Source organism: Ursus arctos, chromosome X (genome assembly GCF_023065955.2).
Source record: "Ursus arctos isolate Adak ecotype North America chromosome X, UrsArc2.0, whole genome shotgun sequence".
Taxonomy (NCBI): Eukaryota; Metazoa; Chordata; class Mammalia; order Carnivora; family Ursidae; genus Ursus; species Ursus arctos.
The window spans coordinates 78,254,775-78,274,026 of NC_079873.1; the positions used below are offsets into that span (position 1 = coordinate 78,254,775).

The following is a 19,252-nucleotide window of genomic DNA, read 5'->3' on the forward strand; positions in this document are numbered from 1 at the left end:
ACAGGGGGAGCTTCCTGCTGGAGAGTCAGATTTCAGCATTCAAAGAAAGAGACTGCCTGAAGGGTCTATATTTAGAGTATGACTCCCCAGCAGGGACAGCTGAATGTCTGGGGACTAACTCCTGCATACTTTGTCCCTGAGTTCTGGGATTATTCTGAGGGGCTTGTATGGCTGCTGCAGTGAAATTGTAACACAAGGCAGGGAGTGAAAAGGCCTTTCTCAGCTGGTGCTGACTGCTTGGCATCCTGCAAACTACGCTTGCTGTGAGGGAAGAATGACACAGATTTCAGGGGTGGTGCAGTGATTCACAGTCACCCACAGACCCTCAGCGCTGTCGCCCCTGGAAGATGGTGAGCACTAGCTGCTGCTAGGGTGACAGACATACAGGACGTGAGCACAGATCCTGGAGACAGCTCACCCGTGGCACGATTAAATGAAAATTCCACCTGCTAAGCCTCATTTCCATCACTGGGAGAGCCGTTGGTCCTGTTCAGCCTGTGATGAGACCGATTTGATCACATGCTTATGTAAAATCCAAATAAAGTCCCTTGAATGGAAAGCGGGTTAATCTGGGAAGTCATCAGTTTTCAGGCACTGGGTTCATCAGGAGTTGGGTCTTCATTCAATCATCCAGGAGTCATCTGAAGAAGTTCTCAGACACTTGACACAAGATCATAGTAAGTTCAGCCAGAACTTGAAAAGGTCTTCAAATCACTTGTGGGAAATTGCCAGTTTTAGAAAACTGAATGTCTTCCCGCAGATTAATTTATAGATCACATTGAAAACGTGCTGGTTTTGTTTAGGAAAATTTTGTCCATAAAATGTCAATAATTACTAGTATGTTTTGAAAACTGAAATCGTTTACAGCAATTAACGTGGCAAAAAATAACGTGAACAGATGAGTCTTGTTATTTTTACGAACTCATTTTTAAATGTCGAATGAAAATGGCTTGCCTGCATTTCCCAATTGCAAAAACAATGAATGCGATGTTAGGTGGGGGCGGGGAAGAACATTATAAAAACAAAGTTAAGCATCTACTTGCACTCTCTGCTTCCTTTTCTGACGCCCCTTCCCAAGCCCATTTTGGTGCAGCAACGCACCCGATGGGGAGTGTTAGTCTTATAGCCAAAGAGAGAAAAGGATTTCTCCAAGAGAAAAGGCCAGAGCCGAGGCTTGGGGGAGGGCGATATGCAGACCCTCCCCAGTAACCAGAGAAGGGCAAACCCCCACCGCAAAGCGGTGAGGCCACACTAGGCGGCCCCCACATTGGAGGGGACAGAGCTGGGCGACCAGGCGGTGCGCTTTGGGGCTCGGCTCACAGACCGGTGGAGGGGGAGCTAGGTAGGGCGGAGGTGGGGGGCAGGGTCCCGTAGAACTCCCCGCAGGGAGGGGGTGGGGTGGGAGGGGAGAGAGAGGGGGAGAGAGAGCATTGGTGACGCGCGCCCTCACGTGACCCGGAGCTGCAGAGCGACGCAGCCTTCGGTGCAGTCGTCACTCCCGTCTGGGTACCGGCTCCCCGCTGTCCTGCGCCTGGCGGGCTGGCGTCGGACCCGAGGCAAGCAGAACAGGTAAGGGCTCCGGGGCCCGCGCTCGAGGCCAGGGCGGCAGCGGCCCCCTCCCCCCGGTGGCCGGTTCGGGGATGGGGGACAAAGCGGGCTTAAGTTCCAGGAGACTTCGCTGTGATTCTCCCGAGTCCCCTCCCCCTGTCTCCGTCTGTGCCGGGAACCTTGGGCTCTGACCGGGCGGATGGTTGGCTGGGGGTGGCGGGGGGGAGTGTCTCTAGAGGAAAATGCGGAGATTGAGATTTCCCATCCTCTCTGACTCTAATCGTTGACCGCACACGTCCGCCCAGCTTCCTGCTCCTGTCAGTGGAAGGGACATGCCACCGTGGCGTTTACAGAGAAAATGGTGGGCCTTGGTGACTGGACGGTGGCGTTGGTGGGGGTGGCGTCTGGGAGTGCGGGGACGGACGTTTGATAACCGGGATCCTGAATCCCGAAAGGTGAGTACTGGGATCTGTGTCCTGGGTGCTGGTCCAAGCACTCAGTGCCTTTACTCTCTCCTGTCTGATGGACAGTAGTTCCGTGTGGCACAATTTGTGGCGAGGCAAGGGAAGAAGGCGAGAAGAAAACTGCACGGGATCTGTGGAGGTTAGTGTGAGCACGGCCCGGCCTTTGAACGGTTGAAGTCCTGTAGGAATTCTCTACGACAGGAACTTAGGCGCCGCTGTCCTGTTGGGATGTGGGGTGGGGCTAACTAGGGGACTTTCCCTAAACTGCATGTACTTACTAAGCCTAGGGGTTTTAACTGAAATTGTACGTTGATGACCAGTAAAGACAGCAAACTTTTCCATGGATGCTTTTGTTCGCACTGCAGATACTATTAAGAAAATACCAATGGTCGTATCAAAGAACTTTACTTATTTTTTGAGATAGCCTCTGCCGGGAGGGATAGCGATTTTGTGGAAGAAAAAGCCTTCCCACACTCCTCACTTCTTTTGCTGGAGTCTCCTAGAGATGGGTTTAAGGGGAGGTAGATGGCAGGCAGTAGGCTATGTTTGATTCTAGAGTAGGGGATGGGGGCCTCCATCTCTCTCTCTCCGTTTTCCAGTTTTCCAGATTCGCTCGCCTGTCTGAGCACCTTGGTGAAGGAAATGATGGACTTTTGGGAGAAACCTTAGAATCCTACAGGTGGTTTTAAAGTAATTTGCCCCTGTCTCTTCCCTTTTATTTCTCCTGCCTCCCTTTTACACACTGCCCATTTCAGTGCTGGGGAAGCCCCAGGTTCTGCTTGCTAGAGAGTGGGTCTCTAGATCCAGTAAGTCAGGTACTGGGACCCCTGTTTTAGATGCTGGGATGTCACAAGCACTCAACAGTTACCTCCCCCCCCCCTTTTTCTTTGTTTGTTCCTAGGTCTTCCCATAGGCCTACACTAGGGCTGTTTACCACTGGAAGCCAGGGAAAGGGGGAGACTGGCCTGGAACCGTTGAAGGTTGGTGTGAAAGTGGGCAGCACCTGGGAATAACAAGAGGGTGAGCACAGAAGGTGGCTGAGACTTGAGAGGCAGTGGACGGTACTTTTGCCTCTTCTACACTCTGCCCGATTTCCACAGTGTTGCTACATCCCCTGCTGATTTCAGGGCAGGAAACAGGAGGAATAGTGGGGTAAGGGTGGGCTGGAGTGTGACTGAGAGAAGACTGGAGAGATCACAAGATGGGACACATTAGCAAACTGGACATGGGCTCTGGCAAGGCAGGTACCGGGATCAGGGATCAGGGTGCTTGTCTGTTCTGTGAGGACTTGGTGTCTATTACCTCCTGTTTGTTTGCTTGTCCATAGATCTGCCTGCAGGTCTGCTGTAGGGCTTGAGATTACTGGAAGCAAAGAAACAAGGAGGAAATTGCCCCTGATCAGTATAGACTGGTAAGAGGATGGGAACTGCCTGGGTAGACCTCCAGGGTGGGTTGGTGGAGATCAGCGTGCATCCAGTGTGGTCAATGTCAGTCTGGAGTGTCCTCAGCCTGTCCCTTTCCCAGCCACCTTTCCTACCATCCCCATCACTTACTCCACATTCTCACCTTTATTTTGGTATGGAGAGTGGCGTGAGCTGAGGGAGATAGAAAGGTAGTTTGATAATATGCCTGTCACATCAAGAACAAAATCTCCAGCCCCATCTGTCCCTCCGTCTGTCTGTCTGTCTCTAGGTCCACAGATCTCATGAGTTAATAGATCTACTTTAGGGTATATCACCAATCAAGAGAAGGAAAGAGGAGGGAACTGCCTTGATCATTACAGGTTGGTATGAGGGTGGGGACCTTTGGGAGTGGTGACAAGAGTAGGTCCAGTAAAAATCAAGGTCTGAGTGCTTCTCAGTCTCTCCCATTCATAGTCAGTCCCCCTCACCATCTTTTCCATTATTCATTTGGTGTAAGGAAATGTATATGGATGTACCTTAGGGGAACATTGTTGGGCACTGGGAAAAATGGGAGGGGAGAAAATAGAAGGGATGGAGAGAGAGTTTGCTCATCATCCTCTTCTCCCACCACGCACATCATTTCTACACTTTCCTGTCCTTCTGTGTATCTATCTGTATGAGGCACAAAATTAGAAGAGAAATTTTAGTCCATTTCCTTCCTCCACTTCTAGGTCCACCTCCAGTGGCAGCTGTAGTGGCCTTTAAGTGGCTGAAGACCAGCGCCTTCACAGGCCTACACCCAGACCTACTACCCTCTTTCCCCATCCTGATTGAGTCCCCTGTACCTTGTTCATGCCTTCAGTGGGGGTGATTACATGGGTCGCGTTCAGGAAGTGGGCTGGGTGACTGCAGGACTGGTGGTTTGGGCTGGTACCTGCTACTACCTTTACAAATTAACCAAGGGAAGAGCCCGGAGTGTGAGGACACTTGCCAAAAATGGGTCCAGAGTCAAGATGGAGACTGTGGTTGGGGTACAGAACCAGACCTTGGCCATGGGTGAAGCCATGGCTGGGACAGAGACTGAGACTAGACCCAAGGCCACCACTGGAGCAGAAACTGAAGCAGGAGGTAGGGCTGGGGCTGAAGTAGTGATTACCACCCCTGCTAAAGCCAGACCCAAAGCCAACTCTCAGGCCATGACAATGGCTGAGGCAGAGGCAGAGATACAATCAGAGGCCAAAACAGTGGCCAGAACAGTGGGCATGACAGAGGCAGTGACTCTGACTGAGGCCCAGGTCAAAGCCGGGGAAGTGGCTATGAAAGAGGCCGTGACTCAAACAGACTCTGAGGCTGGGAGAGTAGTCAAGAAAGAGGCTGTGACCCAGACCAAGGCTAAAGCTTGGGTACTGGCTGCCAGGGCAGAGACTAAGAAAGAAGTAATGACCCAGACCAAAGTGGAAGCTCGTATACTGGCTGAAAAAGGGATGAACAGAGTAATGGTGACACGGAGCGAGGTCCTAGGAGTGATCAGGGAAGTGTCCAAGATGGGTGCCATAAATAAGACTGGAATTGTGGCTGAGACCAAGGCAGGAGCCCTGGAAGAGACTGTGAGTGTGGCTGAGACTCAGTCTGAGGCCAGGCCTGCTAACACAGTTGATGCTAAGGGAAATCCTAATACCGTGTCCAGGGCTGAAGTTGGAGTGGACATGAGGTCGTGTGCACCATCTCAGGCTGTGACCAAGATCCAGGTCGACAACATGCCTGGTGCTGGGGTTGAGGTCAAGGGGAATCACAAAACCAGGTTTCAGGCAGAGTCTAGGGCAGACATGAGGGCTTCTGCCCAGCCTCAGATTATAGCCAAGACCCAGGCTGAGGCTATGCTTGGGGCAAAGGTTGATGCTGGGGTTAATACCAATGCCATGTGTAAGGCAGGGGCAGGGGCAGATCTGAGAGTTTCTACACAACCTCAGACTGCGGCCAAGAAACAGGGCGAGACAATGTTTGGTGCCAGGGCTGATGACAGGGGAAGCACTGATGTCACATCTAAGGCAATGGCTGGAGCCGACACATGGGCTGCTACTCAACCTCAGGCTGTAGTCAGTGCTCAGGCTGAGGCTATCCCTGACGCCCGGGTTAAAGGTAGAGGCAACTCCAATGCCACGTCTAAAACTGGGGCCAGGGCAAACTTGAGGGCCAATTCCCAGTCTGAGACCTTGCCTGATGCCAGGGTTAAGACCAGAGACAATCCCAATGCCATGTCCAAGATGGGGGCTGGGACAGACATGGAGCTCTATGCACAGCCTCAGCCTGTGGCCAATGTCCAGGTTGATGCTTTTCCTGATGGCAGGATTAAGTCTAAAGGCAATGCCAACACGATGTCTAAGGAAGGGGCTGGGACAGACACAAAGGCACAGTCTCAGGCTTCCACCAAGAGCCAGGTTGAGACCTTACCTGGTACTAGACCTAAGACTAAGGGAAAAGGCAAAAGCAAGTGTAAAGCAGGAGTCGGGATAGAAATGAAAACCTGCGTGCAGCCTCAGGTTGGGGCCAAGACGCAAGCTGATGCTTTACCCGATTCCAGGGCTGATGGCGGGGGTGATCCTAATGCTGTTTCTAGGTCAGGGGCTAAGGCAGAGCTCAGGGCCTGTGGACAGCCTCAGACTATGGTCAGTTCCCAGGGTGAGGCCTTGCCTGGTGCCAAGAACAAGGTCAGGGGCAATTCCAATGCTATGTCCAAGTCAGGGGCTGGGCCAGATACAATGGGCTCTGCCCAGCTTCATGCTGTGGCCACTTTCCAGGATGAAGCCTCACCTAATACTAAGAATAAAGTCAGGGGCAATCCCAGTGCTATGTCTAAGGTAGGGACTGGCCCAGATTCAATGTGTTCTGTCCAGCCTGAAACAGATACAACAAGCTCTGCTCAGCCCCAGACTGAGGCAAGTTCCCAGGGTGAGGCCTTGCCTGGTACTAAGAACAAGGTCAAGGGCAATCCCAGTGGTGTGTCTAAGGCAGGGACTGGGCCAGATACATTGGGCTCTGCCCAGCTCCAGGCTGTGGCCAGTTCCCAGGGTGAAGCCTTGTCTGGTAACAAGAGCAAGGTCAGGGGCAAGCCCAGTGTTGTGTCTAAGGCAGGGACTGGGCCAGATACTGTGTGTTCTGCCCAGGGTGAAACAGATACAACAGGCTCTGCGCAGCCCCTGGCTGTGGCCTGTTCCCAGGGTGAAGCCTTGCCTGGTACTAAGAACAAGGTCAGGGGCAATTCCAATGCTGTGTCTAAGACAGGGGCTGGGCCAGATACAATAGGCTCTGGTCAGCCTGAGGCTGTGTCTAATTCCCAAGGTGAAGCCTTGCCTGGTACTAAGAATAAGGTCAGAGGCAAGTCCAATGCCATGTCTAAGACAGGGGCTGGGCCAGATACATTGGGCTCTGCCCAGCTCCAGGCTGTGGCCAGTGCCCAGGGTGAAGCCTCGTCTGGTACTAAGAATAAGATCAGGGGCAATCCCAGTGTTGTGTCTAAGGCAGAGGCCAGGGCAGATGCAATGGGCTGTGCCCAGCCTCAAACAGATACAACAGGCTGTGCCCAGCCCCTGGCTGTGGCCAGTTCCCAGGGTGAGGCCTTGCCTAGTATCAAGAATAAGGTTAGGGGCAAGTCCAATCCTGTGTCTAAAACAGGGGCTGGGCTAGATACAGTGAACGCTGCCCAGCCTCAGGCTGTGGCCAGTTTCCAAGGTGAAGTCTTGCCTGGGACTAAGAACAAGGTCAGGGGAAATTCCAATGCTTTGTCTAAGACAGGGAATGGGCCAGATACAGTGGGCTCTGCCCAGCACCAGGCTGTGGCCAATTCCCAGGGTAAGGCCTTGCCTGGTGTCAAGAATAAGGTCAAGGGCAACCCCAGTGCTTTGTCTAAAGCAGGGACTGGGCCGGATACAGTGGGCTCTGCCCAGCCCCAGGCTGTGGCCAGTGCCCAGGGTGAAGTCTTGTCTGGTACTAAGAATAAGATCAGGGGCAATCCCAGTGTTGTGTCTAAGGCAGAGGCCAGAGCAGATAAAATGGGTTCTGCCCAGCCTCAAACAGACACAACAGGCTCTGCCCAACCCCTGGCTGTGGCGAATTCCCAGGGTGAAGCCTTGCCTCGTGTCAAGAATAAGGTCAAGGGCAATCCCAATGCTGTGTCTAAAGCAGGGACTGGGCCAGATACAGCAGGTTCTGCCCAGCCTCAGGTTGTGCCCAATTCCCAGGGTGAAGTCTTGCCTGGGACTAAGAACAAGGTCAGGGGCAATTCCAATGCTGTGTCTAAGACAGGGGTTGGGCCAGATACAGTGGGCTCTGCTCAGCCCCAGGCTGTGGCCAATTCCCAATGTGAAGCTTTGCCTGGTGTGAAGAATAAGGTCAGCAGCAATCCCAATGCTATGTCTAAGGTAGAGGCCAGAGCAGATACAACAAGCTTTGCCCAGCTTCAGGCTGTGTCTAATTCCCAGGGTGAAGCCTTGCCTGGTGCCAGGAGTAAGGTCCGATGTAATCTTAGTGCTGTGTCTAAAGCAGACACTGGGCCAGAGACAGTGGGCTCTGTCCAGCCACAAGCTATGACCAATGCCCAGGGTGAAGCCTCATCTGGTACTAAGAATAAGGTCAAGGGCAATCCCAGTGCTGTGTGTAAGGTAGAGGCCAAGGCAGATGCAATGGGCTCTGCCCAGCCTCGAACAGATACAACAGGCTCTATTCAGCCCCTGGCTGTGGCCACTTCCCAGGATGAAGTTTTGCTTGGTACTAAGAATGTCAGGGGCAATCCCAGTGCTGTGTCAAAGGCAGAGGCCAGGGCAGATACAATGGGCTGTGCCCAGCCTCAAACAGATACAACAGGCTCTATTCAGCCCCTGGCTGTGGCCAATTCCCAGGATGAAGCCTTGCCTAGTGTCAAGAAAAAGGTCAGAGGCAATCCCAATGCTGTGTATAAGGTAGAGGCCAGAGCAGATACAACAAGCTTTGCCCAGCCTCAGGCTGTGTCTAATTCCCAAGGGGAAACCTTGTCTGGTGCCAGGAGTAAGGTCCGGGGCAATCCTAATGCGATGTCTAAGGTAGGCACTAGGCCAGATATAATGTGTTCAGCTCTGCCTCAAACAGTTATAACAGGCACTGCCCAACCCCAAGCCATGTCTAATTCCCAAGGTGAAACCTTGCTTGGTGCCAGAAATAAGGTCAGGGACAATCTCAATGTGGTATTTAAGGCAGGGGCTGGGCAAAATACAATAGGCTGTCTTTCACCCCAGGCTGTGGCCATTTCTCAGGATGAGGCCCTCCTTGGTGCCAGAAGTAAGGTCAGGGCAAATACCAACGCTGAGTCTAAGGTAGAGGCTGGGGCACATATGATGGGCTCTGGCCAGCCTCAGTCTGTGGCCCATTCCCAGAGTAAGATCTTACCTGGGACAAAGGACAAGGCTGTACCCAAGTCTGAGGCTGAGGCAGAAGCCACAGGAGATGAGGGCTCTGCAAAGCCCAAGGCTGAGGCCATGCCCACTTCTGAGAGTGGGGGTGGGATAGGCACTCAGGCCTGTAGAAAGACTCGGCCTAGGGTCCATGACTATTACTGGAATGGGATTGGTATTGAGGATTGGATTGCTTCTGAGCGATGGATCAAATTTAGGTTTCAGGCCAGGGATGGATACTGGGAGAATAGCATGTCCTGGGCTGATGATGAGAATGAAGCCAGTATTGAGTCCTGGAGTGGGGCTAGTGATAAGTCAGTTAGGTCCTGGGCTGGGGTTAAGGCTGAAAATGAAGTTGGTTTTCCATCCTGGGCTGCAGCTGGGGACCAGGCCTGTGGGGGGCTCTGGGTTGGGAGCAAGGCCAGTGGGAGTTCTTTGTCAGAGGCTGGGGATGTGGCCATTGGAGCATCCTGGATTGGGGCTGAGAACCAGGCCAGTGGGGGGTCTTGGGCTAGCCCTGGGAACCAGGCTGTTGGGGAGCCCTGGGCTGGAGGTCAGGCCAGTGGGGTGTCCTGGGCTGGGGAAGATGCCATTGGAGGGTCTTGGACTGGAGCTGAGGAACAGGCCAGTGGAATGTCCCAGGATGGGGCTGGGATTCAGGCTAATGGAGGGTCCTGGGCTGAAGCTAGAGCTGGGAATGTGGCTAGTATTGGGTACTGGCCTGGGGATATGGAGCAGACTAGTGGAGGGTACTGGGTTGGGACTGGTGATCTGTCTGGTGGATCCAAGCCTAGATTTGAGGATCAGGCCAGTGAAAATGTATCCTGGGCTGACACTGCAGACCAAGCCAGTGGAGCGTCCAGGCTGAGGCCTGTGGACCAGTCTGGTGAGTCCTGGGCTAGGGCTAGGGAGCAGGCCAACAAAGGTTCTAGGCCAGGGTTTGTGAACCAGTCCAGTGTTGGGTCCTGGGCTAGCACTGGGAATCAGGCCAGTGGAGGATTCTTGGTTGGGACTGTGGACCAGGCCAGTGGGGGGTCCTGGGCTGGGACTAGTGATCAGTCTGGTGGTGAGTCCAAGCCTAGGTTTGAGGATCTGGCAAATGCAGAAGCGTCTTTGGCTAGGGTTGGTGGCCAGGCTGGTGGAGGGCCTAGGTTGGGACCTGAGGACCAGTCCAGTGGAAGGTCCTGGGCTGACTCTGGGCACCAAGCCAGTGGAGGGTTCTTGGTTGGGGCTGTGGACAAGGCCAGTGGAGGGACCTGGGCTGTACCTAGGGATCAGGCTGGTGGTGGGACTAAGCCTAGATTTGAAGAGCAGGCAAGTGGAAGAGCGTCTTGGGCTGACAATGGGGGCCAGGCTGGTGGAGGGTCTAGGCTGGGTCCCAGAGACCAGTCCGTTGGAGATTCCTGGGTTGGCACTGGGGACCAGGCCAGTGAAGAATGTAGGCTGGGGCCCGAGGATCAGTCCAAGGGATGGTTCTGTGCTTGCAGTGGGAGTCAGGCTAATGCAAGTGGGTCCTGGGGTGGGGCTGGTGGCCAGGCTATTGGCGGGTCTAGACTAGGGCCCACGACCCCACCCAGTGGTGGGTCCTGGGCTGATACTGGAAGTCGGGTCAGTGGAAGGTCTTGGGCTGGGACTGGAGATGAGGCTAGTAGCTGTCCCAAACCTGGATTTGAGGATCAAGCCAGTGGAGGGGGGTTCTGGTCTGGTGCTGAAGACCAGTCTGTTGGAGGATCTAATCCAGGGCCTGCAAACCAGTCTAGTGGTGGGTCCTGGACTGGCACTGGGAGTCAGGCCAGTGGAAGGTCCTGGGCTGGGGCTAGGGATGAGGTTGATAGCTGTTCCAAACCTGGATTTGAGGACCCAGCAGGTAGAGAAGGCTCCCAGGCTGGCATTGGGGATCAGGCTAGTGGAAAATCTTGGGCTGCGTCTAGGCCTGGTAATGAAGCCAGCAGAGGGTCTAGGCTGGAGCCTGAGGACCAGGCAAGTGGAGGGCCCTGGGCTAGGGCTGGTGACCAGGCCAGTGGAAGACCCCAAATCAGTGCTGAGATGGAGGCCAATGAAAGATCCTGGTTTGGAACTGGGGCTGAGACTAGTCCAGGGTCCTGCTTCAGGAGAGGGGAAGAGGCTGGTATTATATCCAAACCTGGAGGTAAAAACGAGGCCAGTACTGAATTCAGATCAGGGGCTAAAGAAGAGGCTAAAATTAGTTCCAGGTTTGGGGCTGAGGATAAGGCCAGTATTGGGTCCTGGATCAGCTCTGAAGAGGCAGCCTGTATGGATTCCTGTTTGGGGGCTGGGGCTGAGGCTGGCGCTGGGACAGAGGTCGGGAAGGAGTCTTGGCTCTGGGACGGAGATGCGGCCACTACAGGGTCTAGGCTTGGGGCTGAAGAAGAGGCTTGCATGGGGCCGTGGACTTTGGCTGAGGATGTAGAGGAGGATGAGCTAAGTAGAGCATCCAGCCCTGATATTGAGGAGATCAGTTTAAGGTCCTTGTTTTGGGCCGACAGTGAGAAGAGTAATGAGTTCAGATCCAAGAGGGAGAGAAGTGTCAATTTTGAGCACGGAGCTGGAGATAATGCCAGCACCAAGGATAAGCTCGAGGCACCAACTGGCGGGGGAGCTGATGAGAGGCCTTGGTTCTGGGATGGTAATGAAAACAGAAGTGAGGACAAACCTGCACTTAAGACTAAAGGCAAAAAGTCAGCTGAGTCAAGAGGCACATATCCATCCATGGTCCCTGGGGCAGGAATGGGGTCCTGGGCAGGAGCCATGATCTGGACTGAAATGAAACTTCCATACCAAAATGAGTCCTGCTTCCCACCTGAAGATGAGCTCAGAAAGCAGATCAGGTATGAGGAGAAAACTCAGCCCTGGACCTGTCGCTGTAAACGCGAAGCTAATATGGATCCACGAGAGCTTGAAAAACTCATTTGCATGATTGAGATGACTGAAGATCCTTCTATTCATGAAATAGCCAACAATGCTCTTTATAACAGTCCCGAATATCCGTTTTCCCATGAAGTCATTCGTAATGCAGGTAGAATCTCAATTATTGAAAGTTTGCTCAATAATCCCTATCCCAGTGTTAGGCAGAAGGCTTTAAATGCACTGAATAACATCTCAGTGGCTGCTGAAAATCATAGGAAGGTGAAAACATACTTAAACCAAGTATGTGAAGACACGGTCACCTATCCCTTGAATTCAAACGTACAGCTGGCTGGACTAAGATTGATAAAGCATTTGACTATTATTAGTGAATATCAGCATATGGTTACAAATTACATTTCAGAATTTCTTCGTTTGTTAACTGTGGGAAGTGGAGAAACGAAAGACCATATTTTGGGAATGCTTTTGAATTTCTCTAAAAATCCATCTATGACAAAAGACTTACTCATCGCCAATGCACCAACATCACTGATTAATATCTTTAGCAAGAAAGAGACAAAAGAGAATATTCTTAATGCTCTTTCACTATTTGAAAATATAAATTATCATTTTAAAAGAAGGGCAAAAGTATTTACCCAGGACAAGTTCAGTAAAAATTCCCTTTATTTCATATTCCACCGACCTAAAGCATGTGCCAAGAAACTCCGAGTCTTGGCAGCGGAGTACAGTGACCCTGAGGTGAAAGAAAGAGTTGAGCTATTATTAAGTAAACTCTGATTAGTTGTATGTTCCCAAACAAATTTGAGTAATATTTTGGGTTTGCAGTCTTGGTGTAATGCACGCTGTAAATTGCATTACAACTTTGAAACTGATGTTACTTGTGATGGTCTGTAGCTGGATCACTTTATGAACACCAAATGAATTCAAACTTGTACTGAAAATACGTGTGTTGATTATTACCTTGTCTGGATTGAGATATTTTTAGTATGCTTCATGAGCAGAAACTGACCTGATTCTTCGTAAGTAAGGTAATTTTTGGTCCTTTGTGTGGACTTATGTTTATACATTTGAGACTTTATTTTTATGTTATCAATAAAGTTGTGTGTTTTAAGCAGAAAAAAGAGACACATCTTTGTCCTTGAGTTTATGATCTATTTGGAAAGGCAAGATGTATGGAAACAAAAATATACTAATAAAACCACAAGCCTCTGATCGTGGCCAAACCCTTCCCATCTGTGCAGAAACTTCTGCAGGCAGCCGTGCTGAGGCAAAGTTGTAGAGAGGAGGGGGACATTTAGGTAAACTGGGCTTGAAGGATAGGATAAAAAGGGCAGGAGAGCATTGGAGGAGGGAGTAGTGGTGGGAAGAAAGGCGTGGAGGTGGTAATTCCGCTCCAGAGAGGAGGCTGGCCTGCCTGGAGTTTCAAGTGTGGGGAGGGAGGGGAATGATGGGAAATGGAATCCATCAGTCTGGGAGCCCCTTCATGCAGGATCCCTGATTGCTAAACTGAGGTGTCTGAATGTTACTCCATCCACCCCTGTTAGACCCCAAAGCCTTCTGTGACCAGAAGAATGAAAATGAAAGGAAAAGGATGTAGCTGATTTGTGTGCAGGATGGGTCAGAGTTAGGGTGGCCACTGGCGTGGCCATTGGAGATTGGAACACCAGTTAGGAAGTCACTGCTGTGGTCCAGGCACAAGATGATAAAAGTGTGAGACTTCACTACTGGCCATGGGAATGGCAAAAGGAAGGAAGTGAGAGACTTTAAACAAAGAAGTGATGGAACATATCTTGAGGGCATACAGAGAGGTACAATTTTATTTTAGGGTCCCGGTGGCATTGAATTGGAAAGCATTCTCTTTCTTGGCCAACTCTGGTGTCTATGTAAGTAAATACATTAGTTATTATTTTGAAATACTAAGAAAGAATAATAGAAGAAAGAACAACGTTTAGTGCTTCTATCAGATTTCTTTTAGAAGGCTGATTGAGGCAGAGCCTTTATGGAACCATTGAGAGTGGTGTTGGCATCAATACTGTAGAAGACCCACCTCTCTCCCACGCTAGAGTGTGGTGAGGGTGTGGTGGGAGGGGCGCTTTCAAAGTGGGCTGGTGGGAGCATACATTGGTACAAGGTCCCTTTGGATCCATGCTTCAGAAGCCTTTAAGATGTGCATGCTCTTTGAGCCAGTAATCCTACTTGTAGAAATTTATCTATAGAAAATTATCAAATAATTGGCTTGTACAAAGCTGTGCATCTTCATACTGTTTCGAAGAGTGAAAACGTGCATGACCCAAGTGTCTCAAAATAGGCACTTGGCTGAACAAATTAGGGTGTGTCTGCACATTGAAACATTTTGCGGCAATTGAAAATGGTGATGGGCATCTACGCTTATTTACTTGGGAAAAGTTCAGCATATAATCTTAAATAGGGAAAATAGGCTGCAAGAGCACATGCTATACTTTTTATAAAGAAAAAATATATATTTAAATCATCTCATATATGAGCTTTGGTGTATACTCTGAGAACGTTAATAGTGTCCTATGGGTGTTAGGTTAATGAGTAATTTTACCTGTTTTTTACTCATTTGTATTTTCTGATTTTTAAAAGATTTTATTTATTCATTTGAGAGAGAGAGAGAGAGAGAGGCAGAGAGAGCACAAGCAGGGGGAGAGGCTGAGGGGGAGGGAGAAGCAGAATCCCTGCTGAGCTGGGAGCCCGACGTGGGGCTTGATCCCAGGACCTGGAGATCATGACCTGAGCCAAAGGCAGACGCTTAACCATCTGAGCCACCCAGGCGCCCCCATATTTTCTGATTTTTATATAATACACAATAGGAGCTTTTGCATAATTTACCAAGAGGAAATGGATGGATTTGGGCTAAGCAGACCTGTCAGTAGTATTTCAGGGAACTAGAGTAAAAGTGTAAATAGAGGCTCACATATTGATGTCTAGATATTTGGAAGGTATAAATTAAAATTTTAATAAATATTTTAATAAAGCTGTAAATGTCCATGTAAATGTTTGAAAATTTAAATCTTTTTCACCATTTTAAAAGTAAAACTGTTGTCAATTCTATTATTCAATAGCCACTAAATTTCTGGTGGAAAAAATGATGTCACGCTTGTGGTAGATTCTGCAATCTGCTGCCCTAATCCTCCTTCAGGAATAAAGAGGTTATTATTTAGTTGCTAGGAGTGCTGCCAACAGACTGCCCTCAGCTGTCATCCCTTTTCAGGAATTGCCTCAACTGGAAAGTCACCTCCCCCAAGGTCATACCCTCTTCCTGGGGTACTTCCACCCAATGACTGATTGACATGTCCTTCTTGCCCCAAAAGGGACAGCTTAACTTCTCCCTCTGTCCAATCCTGCTTCCTTCTCTTCCCTTCCACAGATTTTGATCTCAAGAGCATTCCCTAATAAAAGCCCTTCATGCTGAACTCTGAGTCTGCTCTCCAGGAAGCCAATCTACAACAGTTGGTATGAGGAATAGTTCAGGAAAGCATACACTGTGATGAAATTTTGGAGATGACTCACCTGCTGGCCAGCTGGCAATGAGGACCCCATCACTGATGGTAGGTGGAGTAGATAAGAACCTGGAACAGGTGACAAGGAATTGTTAGAGCTTTCGCTGATGGCGAACTGGGATGGCAGTGGTGGAAGGGAATGCATTAGCTGGTTCTATGTAGCAGAATTTCAAGAACTATGTGGGAAATATTAAATATAAGGAAGGCCAGAAAATTGGGTAGCTATTTCTATGCTCGATTGACTTCTAGAAAAAAAAAATAATGAAAAGCCAAATTAAATTAGTCCACAATTAAGTGCTATATGTGCTATATTAAGTGCTATATGTGAAAGCCAGAGGGTTTCATTCATAGCGTATAAAGAGGCCCTCGTCTTTTCCAGGTAGACGGTAGAGAAATCTGAGGACCAGGCCTAGGACTTACGGAAAGCAAGCTTCAAAGAAAGTTAAAATCCCAACTGAGACAAGTCTGCTATGCCAAGATCAGGACCCTGGTTAGGAAGGAATGGGACCCTGGCACATGGGATGGGGACTTCTGGATTGACATCCCTAAAAATCTGTATCCTTAGATTTTCCTGGACACCTTGAGCATTCAGAAGTGTCCCACTCCTTCCTGTTAAGGGCTAGTGCTTCACCTTGCTCGATCCTGCAGAGCCCTTTCTCCTGTAATATAGTATGTGTTTCCCTCAGAATCTGCCCCACTTCCCATCTTGGCCACTGGGCCTATATATAAAGTTAAGTCACAGCATACCTTCATTGGGGATGTGATGGGCCTAAGAAGGAAGGAAAGGGACTACCCCAAGAAGAAGCTACAGGACCTAGCCAGCATGTACTAACAGGTGCTGAGGGGGAAGCACAGGACTGAATTCTGAGGGCCTTGATCAGGGAAGCTGGAATATAAAATTGAATAAGGGAAAATTGTTTTGAGAGTTCTCTCCCAAAATACAGTATTTAACATCCTGGGAAAGACCCCAGGAGATCATGTAAACTCAATACTAGAATGGCTTCTCAGAGTGCGGGGGCGGGGGGGGGGAGAATTAAGTGAAGTATAAATGCCAAAGTTGTTATAGCAGATGGGGGAGAAAGGATTAAAGGCTCAGGGAAGTGGGAATGATAAAATAAATATATTATGTGTGTCCAGAAAACCCTCTGGAGGACTTTGTTCTGCAGGAGGACCCAAAAGGCACACTATTTGCTAAAGCTATGAGGAACGCACTGGTGAGAGCAATGGCAGCTTTGCTAAGAAGTTCAGTGCTGGCTCGGCTCTGCAGGCCAGGGCTCAGAGTAGGAGAGGGTGTTACAGGATGAGGATCACTGATAGAAACAGTGATGGCCTGACCATCAGAAGTCAGGTGGACGCAAATACCATACTGCACTGCCGGGTCAGAGTGATGGGGGGGATGCTGATCTGCAGAGAGCTGTGGGGATGGTTAATAGAACACAATGCTCCTGGTGAATGGATGGTTAAGAGGTAGTTAGTAGATTATGTGGTCAATGTAACATAGTGCCCTGGGGAAAATAAGCAGCCAACAATCTGTGCTTAACATGAACAACCAAAAGAAATCAAAGATGGTCAAGAGTCTGAAGGACAGTAAAAAGTCACAATTCCTTGCTCAGCTTCTGATCCTAAGTCAGTGTTTGAACCAGGGTGCGCTGTTTGAAGGGGAGGCTGAAGGAGAGGCTGGGGTGCCCAGGAAGAAGAACCCTATAACATATGTGTAGTAATGATTTCTCTAGTCCTTCTATTTATGTGTGTAGTTGTATGCAGGGAAAAGAGGAATACCCAAACATTTTGAGGACCAATGGACACTGGTTATGAGTTGATACACCCAGAGACCTAAAATGTCATCGTGTCCCCCTTCTTAGAATAAGGGCGGATGGGAGCCTGGTATGAAGTGGACTCCTGGCCTGTGTTGGGTTCACAGTGGCTCCAGTGGGTCCACAAACCTACCTGATGGCTATATTCCTGTTCTCTGAATGTATAATTGGAATAGACGTTTTGGTAGTTGGTACAAACCTTACATTGGTTTCTTGACCTGTGGAGTCAGAGCTATTTGCAGATGAAAAGTGGAAGTTTCTGAAACTGCCCTCACCTTCCTCGGCCAAGATAATAAATGAAAACATATAGCATCTTGGGGAGGATGGCAGAAGTTAGTGCTGCCTTTGAAGACCTAAAGAATGCTGGGATGTGGTCCCCATCATTTCTACATTTAATGCACCAGTTTGGGCCCCTGCGAAATGTGGGCAGAGCCTGGTAGATGACAGACCATTGCAAACTCAACCCAGTAGTGATACAAGTGCGGCCACCGTGTCAGATATAATATCTTTGCTAAAGCAGAATAACATGACCTTAGATATCTAGTAATTAGCTATTGATTTGGAAAATGTAGTTTTCCATCCCAACAGAATAAAACATCAGAAAAAGTTCATATTCATATAGGACAGACAACAGGATACATTTATAGTTTTTCCTCAAGGGTCTACTAACTCTCCTGTCCTCTGTCATATTACACTCTGGAGATATCTGGACCATCTGAATATAATACTAGTCCACTCTGTTAACAACATCATGCTAATTAGACCAAAATGAGTAAGAAGTGGTTAGTACATTGGAGGCCTTGGTGAGACACATGTACTCTCCATGGTGGGAGATAAACCCTCCAAAGATCCATGGGCTGGCTACATTAAGTGCAGGTTTTCGAGGTTGAATGATCTGGGGGGCACGCCAGGAGATCCCCTCCTAAATTAAAGGACAAATTATTGCATTTTTCGCCTTCCCAACAAAGTAGGAAACTCAACGCCTGGTAGGCTTCTTTGGGTTCTGGAAACAGCACATTTCACACCTGGGATTACTTTTTCTACCCATATACTGGATGACACAAAAAGCTGACAGCTCTGAGTGGAGCCTAGAGCAAGAGAAGGTCCCATAGCAGGTCCAGGCTGTGGTTTCAAGTAGTCCTGCCACTTGCTCCATACAATAGACAGACCCTATGGCATTAGAGGTATCTGTGTGGGCAAAAGATGCCACATGGGGTTTTTGATAAGCCCTAGAGGGAAAGTCAGAACTTAGTCCAGAATTTAGGTTCTGGAGCAAACCATGCCATACATGGTGGAGGATTATATAGCTTTTATAAACAGCTCCTAACAAGCTACTGCATCCTGATAGAGACAGAATGCTTGACCATAGGACATCAAGTGGCCAGGCAACTAGAACTGCCCATCATGAACTGAATGCTGTCAGATCCACCAAGGTGTAAGGGTGGGCAGGCCCAGCAACCAGATGGAAGTTTGACACACAGGATCAAGCACAGGCAGGACTAGAGAACACAAGCCCCTACACAATCAGCAAGAGCAGATCCTCCATGATAGCAGATCCTCCACTGATGATGCACTAGCATTATTCACTCACCATCCACCTGTGGCCCCTTGGGAGATCTCTTTTTTTTAAAGATTTTTATTTATTCATTTGAGAGAGAGAGAGAGAGAGAGAGAGAGAGAGAGAGAGAGAGAGAGAGAGAGAGAAAACGCACAAGCAGGGTGAAGTGTAGAGGGAGAAGCAGACTCCCCGCTAAGCAGGGAGCCTGATGTGGGGCTCCAGGATCATGACCTGAGCCGAAGGCCAACGCTTAACCTACTGAACCACACAGGTGCCCTGGGAGATCTCTTGACAAGCTGACTAGGAAGGAAAAGCCCAAACATTGTTCTTAGATTGGTGGGCTTGGTATGTGGGTATCAGCAAGTATAGCAACTCCAGCCTGAGAAAGCCGTGGTGACCAGGAATGAGGATCTGGGTCATACCACCAGGCAAAGCACCAAGACCTTAAGACTGATGGGGATCTATAATTGTTACTGGAAGGCTTTGAGACCAGCTGCAGTATTGAGGGGTGTAGTGTGTCCTAAGTTTCTCCTAGGAAGAGAGACCCATCAGACTCCTGGAAGAGCTGATCCCATAATTCAGTGAAGTGGATCTGGGAGGCACAAGGGGTGGACTGTAGTGGACACAGCAAT

General features: G+C 49.6%; 1 protein-coding gene across 34 annotated transcripts in view; it reads left to right on the forward strand.

Moving 5' to 3' along the window:
• The first annotated feature begins 1,438 nt into the window (after nucleotides 1-1,438).
• LOC113244307 (armadillo repeat-containing X-linked protein 1) overlaps nucleotides 1,439-19,252 on the forward strand; it is a 45,697-nt gene continuing 27,883 nt past the window's right edge. For 5 of the 34 annotated variants that reach the window (XR_008959711.1, XM_057313122.1, XM_057313123.1 and 2 more), the window contains exons 1-7: nucleotides 1,454-1,569; nucleotides 2,079-2,151; nucleotides 2,612-2,691; nucleotides 2,914-2,992; nucleotides 3,340-3,423; nucleotides 3,705-3,795; nucleotides 15,116-15,296. Coding sequence is in view for 4 of the 34 variants with exons in the window: in XM_026483576.4 (XP_026339361.2) it covers nucleotides 4,291-12,501 (8,211 nt within the window). In the remaining 30 variants the exon portion in view is untranslated. Of the gene's footprint in view, nucleotides 1,570-2,078; nucleotides 2,152-2,611; nucleotides 2,703-2,913; nucleotides 2,993-3,339; nucleotides 3,424-3,704; nucleotides 3,796-4,146; nucleotides 12,846-15,115; nucleotides 15,297-19,252 lie in introns of those variants that run through there. The other 29 variants (XR_008959705.1, XM_057313128.1, XM_057313130.1 and 26 more) reach the window with 16 other exon arrangements.